The 19,751-nt window shown below is 36.4% G+C and overlaps 1 protein-coding gene across 1 annotated transcript in view; it reads right to left on the minus strand.

Annotated features, from left to right (window-relative positions):
• STK3 (serine/threonine kinase 3) overlaps positions 1 to 17,133 on the minus strand; it is a 124,526-nt gene extending 107,393 nt beyond the window's left edge. Inside the window, exons 1-4 of the mRNA XM_039328933.1 lie at positions 16,742 to 17,133; positions 8,384 to 8,464; positions 5,030 to 5,158; positions 1,629 to 1,743 (exon numbers count right to left, since the gene is read on the minus strand). Coding sequence (XP_039184867.1) covers positions 1,629 to 1,743; positions 5,030 to 5,158; positions 8,384 to 8,464; positions 16,742 to 16,764 — 348 coding nt within the window. The 5' untranslated portion in view covers positions 16,765 to 17,133. The remainder of the gene's footprint in view (positions 1 to 1,628; positions 1,744 to 5,029; positions 5,159 to 8,383; positions 8,465 to 16,741) is intronic.
• Positions 17,134 to 19,751: the final 2,618 nt, after the last annotated feature.

Below are 19,751 nucleotides of genomic sequence, written 5' to 3' on the forward strand. Positions count from 1 at the left end.
CAGTTTTCTAAACATCTATGATGCACAAAAATGGTCTCAGAATCATATCAGATCATGCAAGTGAAAATAAATGTAAGCAAAAATAAAGCAAGCAATACAAACTAAGACTACATATAACTTTATTAGCAAAGGAGGAAGTCATCAGGAAGGATTGCCAAAGCAGTAGAGGAATTTTTCAATAAAAATATCAGGGTAGAAGTGATAATTCTCTTTTACAGCATCAGCTTCAATTAAAAAGATCAATTAAAAAGATTTTTCTATTTACCTGAAAAGGTAAATAGAGTTAAAGGAAGAAACAATACAATTGTAACAGCAACATAAAATTACTACAGCTAAAAAAGTTCAACATTACGAGCCAACGCTTTGAATAAAGAACCTTCATTAGTGAACTAAGATGTTAAAATATTTATATCAATATCAGCCAATAGATGGAATTTAATTGAGAAATATACTGATGTACATCAAAAAGATTTATCTAAATAAACTTTATTTAAATGAATATAACATTCTTAGTATATTGGAATGGCCATTATTCAGAGACTAGAAAATGCAAAGGAGTTAGGTTTATAGATTAAATCCACAATTTTTTATTTAATATCAATTATTTAGATTCACAACCGATAATTTATCAAGTGGAGCAAAACAGATCTGACCACCCTCAGATATATATATATATTTGTTTTCTGAGGTTTTCGCGGATGTTTCTATGTAGGTCTTTGGTTATTCAGGCCTGAAGATGACGAATGGGACGTCGCCAAGACACTTCCAATTTTACGCAGAGAGAAAACCTGAATAACCAAAGACCTACATATATATATATATATATATATATATATATATATATATATATATATATATATATATATGAAATATACATATACATGTATATATAATATACATATACATATAAAATATATATATTGCACCAAATATATTTTGCCAAATTACAGAATGAATTAAAAGATAAATATTATTTCAAGTTTATAAACATATGCAACATTTAGGGATTTTCATTCTATAGCCTATTTCAAATTATATATGTTGTATATTAAAGTCAAAGACTTAAGGCAAGCCATCCATTAAATTTATCCATTTGAAGAAAAACTATATCTTTAAACATGATTACATTCTCTAACTTTATCTTTCTCAGACACTCTTGGTCTCCTTAATTAAGAATTTTTTATCATGGCAATACATTTAAAATGTGTATTCAAAAAGAAAAGTTAGTTATAAATAGAAAAAATACTATATCTAAAACCTCAAATTTCAAAACAAGTTGTTTTATTTTGTAATTTTCAAAATGAAACATGTTGCCTCCATCTTATTAAGAGATAAATTTTAAAGCATGGTAAAAATTAAATTATACAATTTGTACATTTAAAATCTGAGTATAATCTTATTTGTAAGAAAATAAATTTAAAATGGCATGAGGAAAACTAAATCCCTTTTTGAAACAGTCTATCAAAATCTGACAAAGTATTGGCAAAAATTAACATCATCCCCTTCTCTACTAATAACATTTCTTCAAGAATTTAAAGGAACTATATGTTAATACTTCAAGGAGCCTATATAAACAAGTCCCTAGAGCAAAAATTACAGATGTAGTATTTTATAAAATAAAAACTTACCGTTTTATTTCGTAATCTAATTATGTCAGAGACAGAACCAGCTCCACAGTACTCCATAACAATCCAGAGGTCTGTGTTCTTAAAATAGCTGCCATAGTACTTGACAACATAAGGGCTAAACATAAAAACATAGTTGTCAACATATAGAAATTAATCTTTAAAGATGTTAGAAAGCAGTTCAATGTCTTTTCCCTGAGCAGCTGCAGTTTTTAAATAAGATATATTAATCTTCAAAGAATAAAAAACTGCTGAGCACTTGAGAATGATAAGACGCTCTTAACACATATTACTCACCAATTTGTATAAGAACACGTCTTTTAAAATATTTTTATAAGAAAAGAGAAAGGGAAATATTCTCAACTGAAAAGTATCCATACACACTTCCAAGTAAGTGCAATTTGAAAAGTAGGTGGGTTTTTTTGAAGATAAAAACAAGTCTACCACCATCCAAAAATCTGTATGAGCAGATATATTTACTTAGAAGAGAGAGAGCCAATTTCCTCATTAGGAACAATCAGATGACCCACATGATTGTACAAACTTTTGAGTTTTTCCCAAAAAATGTTATTAGGAAAATCCAGAAAGTAATCCAGAATTTAGCATGAGGTTTGTAATCCAGGCAATATACTGAGTCTACAGATTGAATGCTTCTGTATATAGCTTCCAGTACCATTACTGATCAACTGCCTCAACCATCACACTAATACCAAAGAAACCTTATGCACAACACCCTTTGTCATTCCCAATTTCTAATCAGCAAGGGAGTTCCAGGTGCATGTTTGTCCACAATTCACAATTAACTGACTTTGTTCAAAATGCTCCCTAAAATATTTATTTGACTGCCAAATTATCTTGAGCAAAAACACCTGCTTTGTATGCAGAGGGCCCTAAGACCATTATTTCAATCTCCAAGTAGAGTTGGGAAAAAAACAAATCATGCCTGAAGCTCGGCAGAATACCAGCTCATCAGCTTTAACAGTTTCTGGCTAGGTAAACTGTACTCCAACTTAACAGAAATTGAGTCCATCCCTCCAGTGTTTAAAGCAATCAGACAACAAATATTGGATAATGGCAGAATTTAAAGCTTCCAAATTCCTGAACCTAGGGACTTTCAAGTTAGAGGAAACCTCTGTTTTTTTATTTTATTATCAAATTAGGTGCATCTATTACTATCTCATACTAATACCATCATGACTTCTCAACACTGTTAAATGAACATCCACCCCCATCGGATTTAACTCTAAATAAAATACCTAACTCTAAATAAAAGTACTGTAACATTCTTATCAGAGATATATAGTAGACTTTAAACCTTCCACCTTACAACTGTGTTATTCCTAAGATACAATACTTTGGGACCATCACCCTAACAAATTCTGACAACCTTACTCTAAAAATTAACAACCTGCAATAAAAGGACTGATTAAAGAACTGTTGAAGTATATGATATTTAAAAATTTAGAGTCAAGTAGTTTTCTTCCAATTTTCTAAGTCAGGTTGTTAGTCTTACTTTAACTACTGTGTGTTTTTGAGCATTTGCAATTTGTCCATAAAGATCTTTACTGATATAAAACAAACCTCAAAAGAGAAAGAGTTTTTTCTCCCTGCAAATATTTTACAAGGGAGCAATCCACCAATATTTTACTAAGGGCACACCCTTATCTTTGTTCATCACCTATAAATCACTGCCAACTTTGGCATGTAAAGAAACCCCACTTAATCCTTTGTACTATATTGTCTATCTTTGCAATCTATCTGAAGAACCATTTACAAAGCTCCAATGTTACTCTTACACAAATAACTCTGCTATGGTGTCAGAAACTTCTGCATGTTAATATATTAGCTTTTTTCTCTTTGCTTTATTATCCTCAGTGTTTGTCTCAGTTAATAAATAAAAATCTAAGCATTTATTTGAAAATCATATTTACCAAAATTACAGTATAATTCCTAATCTGATATAAACACATTGAACATAAATAACGTTTCCATTAAATAACATTAAATTGAGAGCCATTGTATATGGAGCATACTAAATGGTACAGTTCTGCCCATTTAAAAATGGTTTTGTAAAAAGTGTAAGCACAATATCTCTCTTTCACCCATTAAAACAGGCCATTATTTTTCAAGCTATATGTGACCCTGTAAAAATTTGCAGATGCCTTAAGGAATCATTAAAATTAATCTGACTCTTAAAGCAGCCACATTGTTTTCAGGTACAGATGGTGGTCTGAAAAAATGATGGAAGTAGAAGAGGCAAATACTGTGCTGACATGAAGCCCCAAAATTTCTTCCAAATCATTCCCAAGCATGCATACACCTATCTCCTGATTAAGTGAGTTCATAGGTATTCCTACCCCACCTTACATACCGTACTTTCCGGCGTATAAAACGACTTTCGAAAGCGTTGAAATCAGCGCCAAAGTCGGGGGTCGTCTTATGCGCCGAGTCGTCTTATACACCGGAAATAACAGTAGTTTCCGGCGTATAAGACGACTTTCTAGGCATGTGACTCAGCACCGAAGTCGGGGGTCGTCTTATACGCCGGGTCGCCTTATACACCGGAAAATACGGTAATACTATATTTCATAAGACAACAGCTTTTTTATTTATGCACACACATTTCTTTTACTGGTTATTTCATTTCAATATTTATCTTCCTCTTGATTTTAAGGGGCAACATAGTTAAGACTCTGGGCTTGTTGGCTGGAAAGCCGGTAGCCCAGGTTTGAGATCTGAGCACCTGAGCTCCTGCCAACCTAGCAGTTCAAAAGCATGGAAATGTGACTACCACTTTGGTAGGAAAGTAAATAAACAGGTACCACTTGGTAGGAAAATAATAGCACTCCATGACATCATGCTGGCCACATGACGTGGAAATGTCTTCGGACAGCGCTGGCTCAATGGCCTTGAAACAGAGATGAGTACCACCCCCTATAGTCAGCAACGACTAGCAGAGTAAAATCCACATGGACTTCATCTTTTTTGACTTCTTCATCTTTTTTTTTAACCTGATTTTAAGAATGATTGGTAAAAAGTTGCACACTTTAAGATGGACACAAATAGAATCAATTACCTAGGAAGGTAATAGTCTCCCTTAACTGGCTGTGTTCAAGCAGCTGACACAAAATATTTTAATTCTGTTTTCTTGCACTGAACAGTGAATTGGTCTCAAAGATCTAAATTGCCCCTTTGAATTCTATAATTCTTTATCATATGCACAACATTTCCCAGAACTAAACATTTAAAACTTTTCATAAAACCAAGAAAAATTGCAACAACTGTCTTTTCACCCTGTTACCCTTCATCAGTTCATTTTATCCATTCGACTATAACCAATAAGTGAAAAATCACTATCTAATAATTTTTTAATGGCTGAATTTGCATTATAAATTGATCCTTACCTGTCACATTGTTGCATTATAGAAATTTCTTTAATTATTTCCTGTAGATCTGATTCAACAGGGACTTGCTTAATTGCTACAACTTGTCCAGATTCCTTATGAATAGCTTTAAATACACTGCCATAAGACCTGAAAGGGAAATATTAATTTATGCCATTATTAATAAAATCACCATGCCCACTCAAGCCATTGATTCCAATAGTTTTTTCAATAAAAACATTTACTGCTTATACACGTTAACTCCAAAGTTATGTAGTACAAGAGGAAGAATAAATGAGCTTGCATCGCCATCAGAGTTCAATATGGCTTTTCATTACATATCCATTGTATATTGTTACACAACCGTACATATACTTTGTTAATTACTTTCATTTTGCACTAGCTGCCTGTTTATTTTTGCTGTCAGTTCCTGTTCAGCAAAACAATGGAAAATAACGCCTCTCCTCTTTTAGTAACCAGTGGGGAGTATAATGGCAGGAAGAAACCAGCAATCTATAAAGCTTTGATATTACTTTTTCAGAATTGCTAGGAGAATAAGCTTGGATATCCGAATACATTCCTAGCAACCCTATTAAAATTACTGCTTTTGGAAAAGTGCCTCCCTCTTAAGCATAGATTCCCCACATTGATTATGCTTGTCAGAAGCCAGCTGAGAAGGTTACAAATGGTGATCACATGACCCTGGGACAATGCAACCTTCATAAATACATGCCAGTTGCCAAGCACCCAAATTTTGATCACATGACCATAGGGGTACTGCAGTGATCATAAATGTGAAAAACAATCATAAGTCACTTTTTTCAGCGCCACTGTAACTTTAAACAATCACTAAACAAATGGTTTTAAGTTGAGAGCTGTCTGCATATAGTCGCGAAGAGTTGACACTGACTTGATGGCACATAAGCAATCAAACAACTAATATGCAAATCAATAGGATGTGAAGAGTGCACACATCTTTTCTTAAGTTTTAGCTTTTAGGCTTTTTGTACACACTTTCCATTATTTCAAGAGCTCAGGAATTCTGGGAGTTGAAGTCCACGAGTCATAAAAGAGCCAAGGTTGCCTACCCCTGTTTTAGGGTAATATGTTAAACACAGAAAAGAAGAACATAATTTTTAACTTAAAAAAATAAAGACATAAAAAGAACAGGATGTACAGCTAAATCTAGTTTGAATCAATACAATTTCCTATACCTGTCTATGTCTTTCTATTCTTGCAAATCACTTCTCCTCTCATTATGTCCATATATTACTTCATTCCTTTTACTCTTTAAACTTCTCACCTCTTCTTTTTTGGAGGACCTCATCAATTTCTTCCAACCATGATGTTTGGTCTTTCCTTTTCTCTTCCCTATATATTTGGTCTGCAATGTGATTGTCACTATATGAACAAACCTCAACATATTTTTTTCATATTTATCACTCACTATAGTCCAATGTACATTTTTTTGTATATGTTAAATCACCCTGGATGCAGTAAAGTTAATGTAGATGCAATTGCTCATCTGGACTACTTTAGGTGCAACAGAATTATTCATTATTTCAAGAGGATATCCAGATGGAATTTGGTTTACTGTAGCTGACATCCATTAAACAGGGGTAAATTAAATCAATATTTCAGTATATCACATCAAAAAGAATATTCAGATAAAGATTTTGCAGCAGCTTTCTTTGTATTTTCTATATGAGCCGTGATGGTGCAGCAGTTAGTATGCAGTACTGCAGGCTACTTCTGCTGACTGTCAGGCTGCCAGCAGTTCAGCAGTTCAAATCTCACCGGCTGAAGGTTGACTCAGCCTTCCATCCTTCTGAGGTAAAATGAGGACCCAGATTGTTGGGGGCCTTATGGTGATTCTGTAAACCGCTTAGAAAGGGCTGTAAAGCACTGTGAAGCAGTATATAAGTCTAAGTGCTATTGCTATTTTATTCATTAGTAAAACATTTCCAAAAGGCTGCAAGAAAGCTGATTTTTAAAAACTTTAATATTATATTAACTGGAAAAAGAAGTTCAATAGTATTTCATTCATTTGGGAACTTAACTAGAACTTATCTAGAAAAAAACAACTAATTTCAGCTAATAAGAATAGCACGATATCTTCTCTTGCCACAGCTTCATCTACTGTCACGTATGCTCCAAATCCCTCCAGGCCTCAAAGCAGGTTTTAAAGGGGAGGAGGCTTCACAGGGAAGGAAGGAAAAAAATATTATCATGTAAACAAATTTCCACTTGCATAATACCAGAATTCACTTAATGTTAATTATTTTTCTTAATTATTTTCTTCACTTTTTTAATTAAAAAGTGTTAATCAGAATTAACATTTATCTAACACAGTTCTCAAAGTGTGGTCTGAGGATCCCCTATATATCAATAAACATAAACTACATCAGCCAAGGAAAAAGTATGTATTGTAAAGAAAAATAAGGCTACAGGACAAATTTAAATTGGTAATGCCAGGAATTCTCCCTCTGAAAGAACCAGTGCTCACACGGCACAGCTAACCCCATGGAAAGGCTGACCACAATGAGCATGCAATTACTTATATTCCAACAATCATTGTAAATGCCTTCCTAGTCATTGCAAAGAATGCTTAAAAGTCCCCTGCAATGGCTCCATTGGGATTGGTGTTATTACAGTTTTAACTGCTGCTACAGATCCTACTGTCTCTGTCTTCATCCATCTTTCTCTTCTATAGTAGGTGCAAGATAGACAAATATTGAAATGGGGAGAGAGAAAGCAGTCTTCAAAGTTATATGCTTCTGGAGCGCTTTTCCAATGAACAAGGGAATACAGCAGCATGGTAGGTTTCCCACAATTATAACTGGATCTGTGGAAAATATTAGTTAACTTAGAATATATATATATGATCACTCATTCAGTGACCATTCAAACTTACAACAGAACTGAACAAATGGTACTTAAGATCAGTCCTTGTAGTTACCACCTCTGAAGCACCTAATCACATGACTACAATTTACAACCTTCTCTGTCGATTTCTGACAAGCAAAGTCAAGGGACGAACTGACAAAACGTTGCAAGTTGCAGTCATGTAAGATCCTTGCTTAATGATGAAAACTGGAACTGTCAGAACTACTAACAAATACTCGCAATCATATGATGTTTTGACTTACAACCACATTGCTTAATGATGAAAGTTTCCGGTTCCAATTAGGATAGTTAAGCAAGGACTACCTATACACAAATCTCATTAGGCTAGCTGGATGTAGGCATCAGTCCAAATATGGAAGATTTTTCAACTCAAGATCAAGCTCACTATTTTCCACCGTGTTTGCATGATACATGTTTTAATTTTCCCTAGCTATCCGTACATCTCTACACATACAAAATTGTACATACCCTTCACCAAGCTTCTCCAAGACATCAAATACTTCTTCAGGCTGTTTAGTCAAGCTGTCTTCACTGAGCTTTTTAAGCTTGCTAATAAAAATATAAAAACATTTGAAATAGTCTACAATTAGTAATTTGAAATTTACTTTCATCTTTAATTATTAAATATACACTTTTATTTTCTTTATAATAAATAGAAATCTGCAGAGTTTCAATATGCACCACATACTTTCTAAAAAAAAAAGACTAAGGTAATTTCTACTATTTTATTTATCTATAATTATTCTCAAAACATAAACTGAGGTATTAATATGTTAATGTCAAAATTACAATTCTTAAACACAAGTGCATCCCATTCAGAAGTAATCAATTTCCCACTTGAAAGCAGTTTTAATGGACAACTAAGCACACGAAGGGGAAATAATACAAGCAAGCAAATCATAGCTTGGGGAGGAGAAAATCTGTACAAAAGGAAAGCAAATCAACAGTTGTGCAATTGACTGCCACCTTACTTGTTTTTTTGGGAAGGCATCAAACTTGGCTATTCCAGAGAGCCTTGGGAATAGAGATGAGGGGCACATGTCTGTTATAGGCTGGAATGCTGCTATTTGTTCCCTAAGACATTATTGCTTTGGCTTTTTTGCTTTCTCATTGATATTATTAATCAACATCTCTATCTTACTGCAAGCTGCTCAGTATCCCACATGGATTGGAGCACTAAACTAAACTAAAATTCAATGGTATCCTTTTCCTTTTCCATATGTGCTACAAATTCTAACACAGAAATTAGTCCACTATAACAGGGCTTTTCAACCTTTTCACCCATTGTACCACTTTTAGGATATGGCAACATCCGAGTACCACCAGTTGCCTAGCAAGGTATCAAAAACTTGATGACCCAAAAAAAAAGGAAAAAAGTGATAAAGTACAGGTAGTCCTCAACTTACAACAGTTCGCTTAGTGACTGTTTGAAATTACAATGGCACTGAAAAAAGTGCCCCCCAAGCCACAGCCGAGTAAGACACCTGCCTGCCCACCCGGTGGCGCTCTTCCTCCTGTCCGAGGTTTTCATTGTTGTGAGCATTTCTATTGAGGATTGGCAGCGGGGGTGGGGTGGGGGGTATTTGGTTTTTATTCCCCCCGTCTACTGGGTGGTTGCAGCAGGTTTTGGTCACTTCACATGACCCTGGGACACTGTGACCATCTTAAATATGAATCAGTTGCCAAGCATCTGAATGTAAATCACAAGACCCTGGAGATGCTGCAACATTCCAGCTGATCGGCGCTTCTTCTGGGCTCAGCAGAAGCATCAGGATCAATGCTGCTTTCCAGCTGGTTGGTGCTTCTTCAGGGCTCAGCGGAAGCGCCAGGATGAGCGCCGAGCTCCAGCTGGAACCTGGCGCTGATCCTGGCGCTTCGGCTGAGCCCTGACTGCCCCAAAGAAGTGCCGATCAGCTGGAAAACAGCACTGATCCTGGCGCTTCCACTGAGCCCTGACAGCCCTGCAGCACCAGCTGTCTCTCGCTCAGACTTGTGCGGTGCTGCCACCGTTCAGCTCATTCCCCTCCCCCGCTACCACTTTTCTACGATGGTCGCGTACCACCTGCCAAGTGCCAATGTACCATAGGTGGTACCCGTACCACTGGTTGAAAAACTCTGCACTATAATACATCATAATTCATAACATTGAAAATTTGTATTTGTCATTTATTACAAATCATACACCTCTCTCACAGAGAGCTTTGAAAAGCTGTTTGATCTTACATAAATAAGACAAAATGAATCGCAAGGCAGTGTAGCCCAAGATTGATAAGAATATTTACCACAAGACAACACAAAACATAAAAGGGATAAATTAAGACCAATGTGATACACTTCAAGAATTATACAAAGTGGTGTTTGGTTTCTTAGATTATAAAATTATAAAATCCATGAACTAGAACAGGGGTTTCCAACCGGGGGTGCGAGATTAGTGTATATGCATAATTTGTTGCCGTTATTTCGAACTTTTGTAAGGGGTACAAGAATATATCAGAAGCGTTCTAGGGGTGCGGGGTATAGAAAAGGTTGGGAGCTGCTGAACTAGAAGAAATACTGTCTCTGAATCACCCCTTAAAATAAGCTATTCTAATGTCTCTCCAATTTAAATTTGTATTTAGTTGCAAGAAGTCCAACAGATGAATTCTATCTTGAATTCCAGGTCTATTAAATTTCTCTGTAGTGCAGATGCCATAGTAATTGACCAGATAGGGGGAAAAGAAACTCAAATTATCGTATGTTCAATTTATTTTGTCTTATTTTGTGTGCATATGTGCATGCATGCATGGATAACTCTTTGAAGTTTTCTTGATAGCATTTTCAGAAATGGTTTACCATAGCCTTCTTCCTAGAACTGAATGAAAGCAACTGGCTCAAAAACACCTAGCTAGAATCTATAAAGCAGGAATTCTGTTTTAATTTCCCATATCCATACGTAAAAACAACAACAACACCTTGGCAAAAAAAATCCACACTTACTGAGAATACATCCTACATGATTTAATGGAATTCATTTTTGAATAGGCATACATAGCTGTCCTTTATTGCAATGTCTGTAATCATATATTGCAAATTAAAGAAACAATTTACTTTTCTATCCCTCCTGTGCAGATACCCAAGATACATAATGGGACAAAGAATATAAGTTCTGATATAGTAATAATAGAGAATAAGGTTTTCTTTCCTCATTTTTTCAGAACACATACTCCTATATTGAATTACAACATACACGTAGTCCTTGACTTACAACCATCCATTTAATGACCATTCAAAGTTACAATGGCCCTGAAAAAAGTGACTTATGGCCAGTTTTCATGTTTATGACCTTGCAACATCCCCACAGTGATGTGATCAAACTTTGGGTGCTTGGCAACTGGCATGCATTTACAATAGCTACAGCAACCTGGGTTCTTGGGACTGTCATTTGCAACCTTCTTAGGAAGCTTCTGAAAAATAAAGTTAATGGAGAAACCCAGGTTCACCTAACGAATGCATAATTCACTTAACAACTGTAGTGATTTGCTTAGCAACTATGGCAAAAAGGTTGTAAAATGAGACATGACTCACTTAATAACTGTCTTGTTTAGAAACAGAAACTTGGGCTCAATTGTGATCTTAAATCCAGGATTACCTGTATTATCACACTGCAATATAATGTCTTCTAGTACACATACATCACAAAATAATTATAGTCACAATTCACTCAATTCATATCTTTAATCTTAAATTGTATTCTGTTGTTCTTGAATAATTGCTGCTTTAAGAGAATTATATTCGCAGGTTTTTACAAAAAGTTTATAAGCATTAAATTCCAGAACAAATTAGAGTCCTTCACAATTGTTATTTATTTATTCACTTATTTAAAAATTTATATAGCAGCCCATCTGCTCAAGGAACTCTTGGAGGATCTATTATATAGTTCTCTGTACTATAAAGGAGAAAACATGGCTCAGTGATAGAATAAAGAATGTTTTGCATGGATTAAATCCACAATTTGATGCATCTCAAATTATTAGATGTCTTTTTTCCATTCTTCTTTTATGACATGTAAAAATAGGGAGGGGGAGGAAGAGGAGGAGGATATATACATGTGGGAATTTTCAAGCAATTTTCTCAACATAGAAAAGTTATTGAACAATATTACCCAGGTTTTTGAAGTTATAAATGTAAATTTAAAAATTTCTTTCAGTTGCTAGTGCAAGCTGCATGGTTTGAAATAATACTTATTGAGATTTTAAAGATGTATATGAATTGGACAGAGGTACTTAGATTTACCAACGTGGTCTGGATTTGTCCTATTATGACATATGAGGCAGAAATATGACTTGTTAATACGTCTATGGAGTAATCACTATATATTAAAGATGAGGAATCAATCAGGAACCAACTTCTTTGGATGCCTACTATCAGTTGACAAGTCCAAATCAAGTGCTCAATCAGCCCAGATCAGCTGCTGTGAACTGCCCAGAGGCTCATCACAAAGCAATTCCCCCTGTCCCTGAAAATGTCATGCAGTTGCTGTCAAAATATCAAGACAAAATAAAACTAGACCACAGCCATTCAGCCCAAAAGTTCATCACTGTTTCATTGTCTCCAACCTTTCAAGGACTGCTGGTTCTTAATCTGTGCTTATATGTTATAAGATTTTATAAAAAAAAAAACCTTTTTTCCAATTTATAACCAAGATAATGTTCACATTTATTCCACAAAACAGCTTTAAAAAAAGAAACTAAAATACCTCTGTACATGAACTTCCTTTTTTTCTTCAGAATATTCATATGCTCAGAAGATAGATACCATATATGGCTATGTGGATTCATGCTAATAGTATACTTTATGTGCTACTTTGGTTTAGGTTTAACAATGTTATTCCTATTTTTAGTGCAGTGTATATGTGCACAAGGGTATGATTTCAATGTTGAGTATACAAAGCCTGAATATAGCCTACTGTACTAAAACAGCATCTAATTTTTAGGGTCAAAAATTCTCATATTTTGCTCATTATCTCATCTTTTCTCAAATTAAATAGCAACAAATACCTGATATGGTCACCCATATCATAAAACTAACACTGGGTATCCTGCAACTTCCATTCAGAAGCATACCAGTACAGTTGACAGGAAAAGAAAAACTTAAGAAAGAATCCACAGGGATTTTATTAAATTAATGAGGGCTAATATAGAAAAAAATAAAAAGTTGTATTAGCATTACGTTGAATACAAATAAATGGTCTTAGTTTCTTTCTAGCAGCTCCTTGGTATTTGAAGTCCTTCTTCCAACAGCTCAATCGTTCATCTGCATGGAATTTCTGGCCAACTATGCTGCTGCTCAACTACAAGGCTCAACTGAAGATAGAAGCCCTTAATTCTTACCAAGAACAGAAAAACATACTGTAAAACAAACTGCAAAAAATAAACTGTATCAGAAACATCCCAAAGGAAAGTTCCAATAACTAGTATAGTCAGGGCTCATATAATTTACAGATGGGAAAATAAACAGGATGACAATTTCTGGAAGTGAGGAAATTGGAATTTAATCTAGATCTAAAATGACAGAAGCAAAAAAGAGCTGTAGGTGCTTAATCATAGCCAGCTTAAAGATTGAATATACTCATTAACCTAAGCAGCACAGGATAAAAAAACATTAGGCACACCCACTAATATCAATTTCCTTTTTAGAGTAGTTGCATAGCAACATGGAAACTCAATAAATTATAAATGGGCAAAACTGGCAGTTAAGAATACGGGAAGATTTAGCGCAAGAAAATATTATTTATTCTTGGTTTCAATATAGGCAACTAGTAGATAAATGGAAGGTGGATTGTAAATTGGGTTTTCTTAGAGAAGATGGAAATCTTATTAAGCAAGTCAAGGATCAAAGACAAACCCATATCAAGAGAATTTATGGGGTATTAGTTGAAATGGACTCAGAAACGGAATTAATTAAAGATTGTATGATTAGATGGGCGCAGAATTTTGGTGTCCCAGTCTCATTGGACATTTGGGAAACCATTTGGGTGAGAAATGTCAAATTTACACAAGCACAGAACCTTAGGGAGAATTTTTATAAAATGTTTTATAGATGGCACCTTGATCCACAAAAAATGTCTCTTATGTACCCTGACGTGCAACCTAAATGTTGGAGATGTGGTTATAAGGATGCTTCCTATTATCATATTTGGTGGTCATGCAGAGAGATAAAAGCATTTTGGATCAAAATATGGTGGAATATCCAGAGAATTTTTAGAAGGAGGGTAAAATTTACTCCGCAATTATTTTTGTTAGGCATTGTTACAGATTGTGATACAAAGGAGGTTGTATTGATGTTAAATTTGATTACAGCCGCTAGGCTGTTAGTAGGACAATATTGGAAGAAGGAATCTTTGCCTACATTGCAGGAATGGTTTCTTAAAGTAGCTTATCTGGCGGAAATGGCAAAGATTTCGGCCTTCTTAAAGCAACAAACGCAAGAGAAGTTCCTTGCTGTTTGGGACAAATGGATAAAATTTATACAATTTAGATTGGGTATACAAAAATATCACATAGCTTTTTTATAAGTTTTATTTTTATATATATATAGATATTTTATATATATATATATAAATATAAATTTTTTAATTTAATTTTTTATTTTTATTTCTTAATTTTTAATTAAGCCTATATTCTGCTCTGGGAAGCTCAGGGGGGGGAAGGGAGGGTTTTTGTGAGGGGTGGGGGATGGGGGGGGTTTTTTATATATATGTAATGTTTAGTTTTTTTTTTGTATATGTTGTCTTTTGTTTTGTATTGTTTTTGTCTTTTTGTAAAATTTATAAAACTTTCAATAAAAAAAAAAAAATTATTTTCTTAAGTGCCACCAATCATTCTATCCAACAGCCTACATCCCACCATGATAGAAATAAATAGCTTATCCTTCAGAAGATTGTTTATGTTTATAGGTATTGTTATTTATTATAAAACACCTTAATCTTTAATGACTTACCCCATGTTCTACCTGGATTAGTTTTGAATCTCCCTATGTACATATACCTCCAACCACTGACTTACTCCTTTCAAGATGACAATATATTGATATTACAATAAAGATGATTTAAAATACTTTTGTTTTTTCTGAAAATATTTTGGAAATGCAATGTTTATGCATATATAGAATACTGCTTCTAAAAATATGTTTTCATTATTCAAAAGTTCAGTATTTCACGGTTGAGCAACTTCTCATCCACAGCCAATGGAAATATATTGTAACAATTTAATATGAACAAAACCAGACTTTAAAAATAAGCTGTAGTCTTCTGCCATTGTCCATTTTACACATATTTTCAAAACCTATTGTGGTAATACCAACATGCAAAGAGATTTCCCAAGCTTCCATTTTCATACTCTATCATGAAGACAGAGTCAAATGGTTCTCTGCAGTCATTTTAGATAGATAACCTTTATTGTCATTTTTTACTGTGGGCACAATGGCACACATTAAAAATGAAATTTAGTTGCTTGCTCTCAAAGTATAGACAAACATAACACACTTTTAAATATAAGTAACATATAAATATTAATCACTGTTCATCTTGAATACATAATGGAAGGAGGAAGCTTTAGCGTTCACAAGGTTAATATTGTATGGAACAAAACTGTGACTGAATCTGGATGTTCTGCTTCAGATACCACGGAGCCTGCTCCCAGGAGGTAACAAGAAAACCAGGTCGTGAAGAGGAGGTATAGTGTCTCAGACAATCTTACGGACTCTTTACCAGAGAACCATTGGGGATATATTCTCTGCCCCAGGGAGGCATCAGCAGAGAGGTCTTAGTGATTGGTATGCATATATAACTTCATGAGAGATTGATTTCTGCTCCATTACTACCAGAACCACAGTTATGTGGGAAGTCTTTATTTCTGTGTGGGCTTAAGCACCACACAGTATACACTAAGGACATATTAACAGCATGTTGAAGCTTTCATATAATTCTACTGCCACACAAAGGACCAGGCTCAAATTATCTTATTTGGGACATATAATGCAAAAATCCAGCTCTCTGGAAAGATGTACTGATGGGAAAGATGGGGGGGGGGGAGAGGACAACCAGCAGCAAGGTGGATGGATTCAGTTGCAATGGGAACGGGTGCCCCATTGGGAGACATGACAGAATGGATTATGGATAAATTATCATGGAGAAAATCTACCTAGGTGGTTACTAGGAGTCAAAACGACTTGATGGCACATAATCAATATAATCATACTGCCATACCAAGAAGTGAATAATTAAAGAATGATAAGTGAGTAGATTACAGTGTTTCCCTAGGAAAGCAGGCAGTGAGTGTCACACGTCCACGTGATCGTTTGCAGGCAGGAATTACTCTACCGTAGAGTTGTAGAGAGCAAGAGAACGAAGAGATGAACCCGAGAATGCTACGTGTGGGCTTCTTTACACGTACGACTTAAAGCAGCCTTTCTTCCCAGCCTTCCAATCTATTGGACTACAACTCCCATCTCCTCTAGCCAGTCCGTTGGAGGCATCAGGCTGAGAAAGGCTGGAACAAAGCCTGTCATCTGTGCCACCGAGAAATAGGAGGGATGAGCCGCCACTCACGCACCTACACACACATGCACACGGCAAGCGCAGAGGGTAAACCAAAGGCGAGGGACACCTCAACTCGGCAGGCCTGCCCGGTGACGGGGAGCCCAGGGTTCGAGGCGGGCGCTCAGGAGCGGCGAACTGCGGGGCACGCGGCCTACATTGGCCTTTTTCCTTCCGCCCAAAATAAACCTCGCTGCCGCCGCCGCCTCAGTCTCCCAGGAACGGGGAGGGAGGGAGACCCTGACCGTTACCTTTTAGGCGCTGCCTGCTCCATTCTGCGGTCGGAGGCTCCCCAGACGGTCGGCCCCACCAAGGCGCGGTGCTTTGCTGCCACCCTGAAGGGGCCGGACAAGGACCAATCAGGGAGCCCGAAGAAGCACCCCCTCAGGAAACTCTGCCCGCAACTTTCTTCCGCTACTGGCCCTTTAAAAATGAAGCACGCCTCCTCTCCCAGGGGGCCGTTGCCGGACTCCAATACTCAGCTGAACGCTCGGTGGCTACTCTAGAAATACCGCCCCTCCAGCCCTCCAATTGGCGGAAAACGCGCGGATCCAAAACGCGCATTGGTGTTTCCAACTGCCAGCCGGAACTCCGGAGAAGACGGAAAAGAAAGTTGCTTCAGGCCGAGCGAAACTGCATGGTGCAATGCGATAGCGGCCGGCAAGGGAGTTGGTGTGACGTCATGGACAGAGGAAAGCGGAGGAGAAAGGTTTTCTTTGCCCATCATGCGCCGCGCCAATGAGTTGCTTTTGAAGAAGGATGCATCTTGGGTTATGTAGTTTTTATTTCTCTGTGCAGGTTTAGGGTATTTAATTATCATTATGAGCTACTGAATCCCTTGCAGCGTAATATTTATTACTTCTGAGAAAGTGGCGTGTTTGCACGACATAGTAACCCTTGGTTTACTGAACCTTGCTTCCCTGGATTCAACCAGAACTCAGCCAGCTTAAAGTTGCCAAGGCTGAGAAAAACACTGACCTAGAGTGTTGTTCAAAACCAGTGTCATAATCATAAGTCCTTTTGATTTGATTCTGTATATTGAAGAAAACCTGTATGTACAATATATTTCAACAATATAAGTGCCAACATCCAGCTGAAGAATCCAAATAAAACTCCAGGTTCATTCTGTCCATGGGGTCGCGATGGGTCGGACACGACTTCGCAATTAACAACAACAAATTTAATACACAGCATGGAAATGTTGAAGCAAAACTAACTGAGGTTCCCAGATACCAACCAGTTCATAGAATTAAACAGTAATTTCTCCTGCCAAACTCACATCCTCTCACATTATCCATGTAAACAATTTCACTGTTATGGAAACTGTCTGCTTCCTCTCCACACCTCCTGCAGTGTCCTTGGAAAGGTTTCAGGCTCTCACAATCTTCAGCTGAATCATAAGAGGTTTCATTTCTCCATCTAACCCATTCTAAAGCATCACCTCCCCCCCCTTACTCTAAGGGCAAGCTGAAACGAAGAGGCATGTAGTTGCCGAAGTTTCAATCTTGACAATAAGTTGTCATGTACCAGATCCTTGAAGATTTGTAACTTTAAGCAAAACTGCAGAGCTAATCTTTTCATCTATTTCCTAGTTTTAGGAACATTGTTTCTCCCATACACACCTACCCATTTTATCCCATATTTCTCTCTTCTCACTCACTCTTCCTGAGGTTTGGACAGACAACAACAATATATTTACTCTCCCAAAGGAAAAATTTCCTAAGTGTATGTGCAGGTAAATGTTTTCAGAATGTCTGCAGGTATCATGACAAGCAATCTGGAACATTCAGTGGTAGAGAGGAACTGCAAAGGACAGTTCTTACAACAGCAGGTTTTAAGCAGATCTAACGTTAGTGGGATTGTGCACAATCTCTGGTCATTCTTAGGAAGCCCACAGAATAAAAATATAGGCTATCCACTTGTTTTTTAAATGTGCAGATATTTCCCTTTAAAGTATGACACAGAAATGTGTTACTCTTATTAATCTACCAAATGGCACATTCTATTCTAATTAGAGCTATCAAAATTCTTTGCTTGCATCAATCAGAATACTTGAGCAACATGAAAGTTTCATAAGAATGGGATAATTAACTACCTTGACATATGTTGCAAATCTAATTCGGCAAAGTGTTGGAGAGCTAATGTTCTCTTTGCTGATTTGATTTCACAGAAGTTGGGAGAAGGAATAGTGGGATCTGCAATCCTGCACCTACTTCTTATAACAAGAAGAAATCAGTTGAATAAAGGTAAATGGAATCTTCAGAAAAAGTGCCCATGTTATTCTTGAATTCATGTCAAAGTGAGGAAAAATAGAGAACAGTCAGGTTTGTATACTAGATTTTGAAAACCTGAAGAAAAAGTGTAACTAGAGGGGATGGGAAACCCTATGAAATAAGATACTGAAGGTGCAAATACAAACAATTCCCACTAGAAAGAAAAATGGAGAACATCTAAATAGATTGGTATAGTTACATAAAGAGCTTTCTAATATGCTATAGAGAAACAACCTGCCTTCCACTAATATTCTTATCCATGACATTTACAACTAAAGCCTTTCTGTTGCATTGGTGTAGTTTAATTTGATACTGTGGTGAAACATGTCTGGCCTGGCTTTCCATGTGTTGAGATGGCTAGGGTTGTTTAGCAATCCTACAGACACATCACCTTTGTCCTAGATTTTGATCTTGGCTGCTTCTGAGTTTCTCATCATGTGCAAAGCCCTTTCTTTGATTAAAATCTCTACATTTTTTGATCTTGTATGGCTTCTTTCGGTTACTTATGCTTTGGCTAGTGTCGGCTTCAAATAGTGCCTAGCCACAGGGGTTTTGGGCAGCCTCATTTCCTTTTACCGCCAGCCATTCAGAGCATAACTGCCTTTTCTAGTGAGTTTGAGCGCCTGACATGGCTGAAATAATTAAGGCAACATTTTGTGATTTTTGCCTTAAGCATCTTGGGAACAGAACCTTGTCTAAAGTGCTCCCAGTCAATCTGTCCCTGAGGTGTCACATCTGCTAACTCAGAATATACAATCAACTGCTTTTCCATTCAGCCATCTTGTAGCAGATTCCCAGGCATTGTTGCCTTGTCATGAAATCAAGCACTTTCATAAATCTGCAGGGGGGAGGAGCGGAACAACCAATTTTTCATCAGATTTTCATGTCAAGGAGATAAGCATCATTATCCTCAGCAGCAATAGCAAATGGATAACATTTGCTGTGCTTGGATCCCTATATCCAGCACAGAATTGTTTATGATCGGAAT

The sequence above is a fragment of the Crotalus tigris genome, unplaced genomic scaffold (genome assembly GCF_016545835.1).
Source record: "Crotalus tigris isolate CLP2741 ecotype Arizona unplaced genomic scaffold, ASM1654583v1 scf7180000024384.25900115:4084858, whole genome shotgun sequence".
Taxonomy (NCBI): domain Eukaryota; kingdom Metazoa; phylum Chordata; class Lepidosauria; order Squamata; family Viperidae; genus Crotalus; species Crotalus tigris.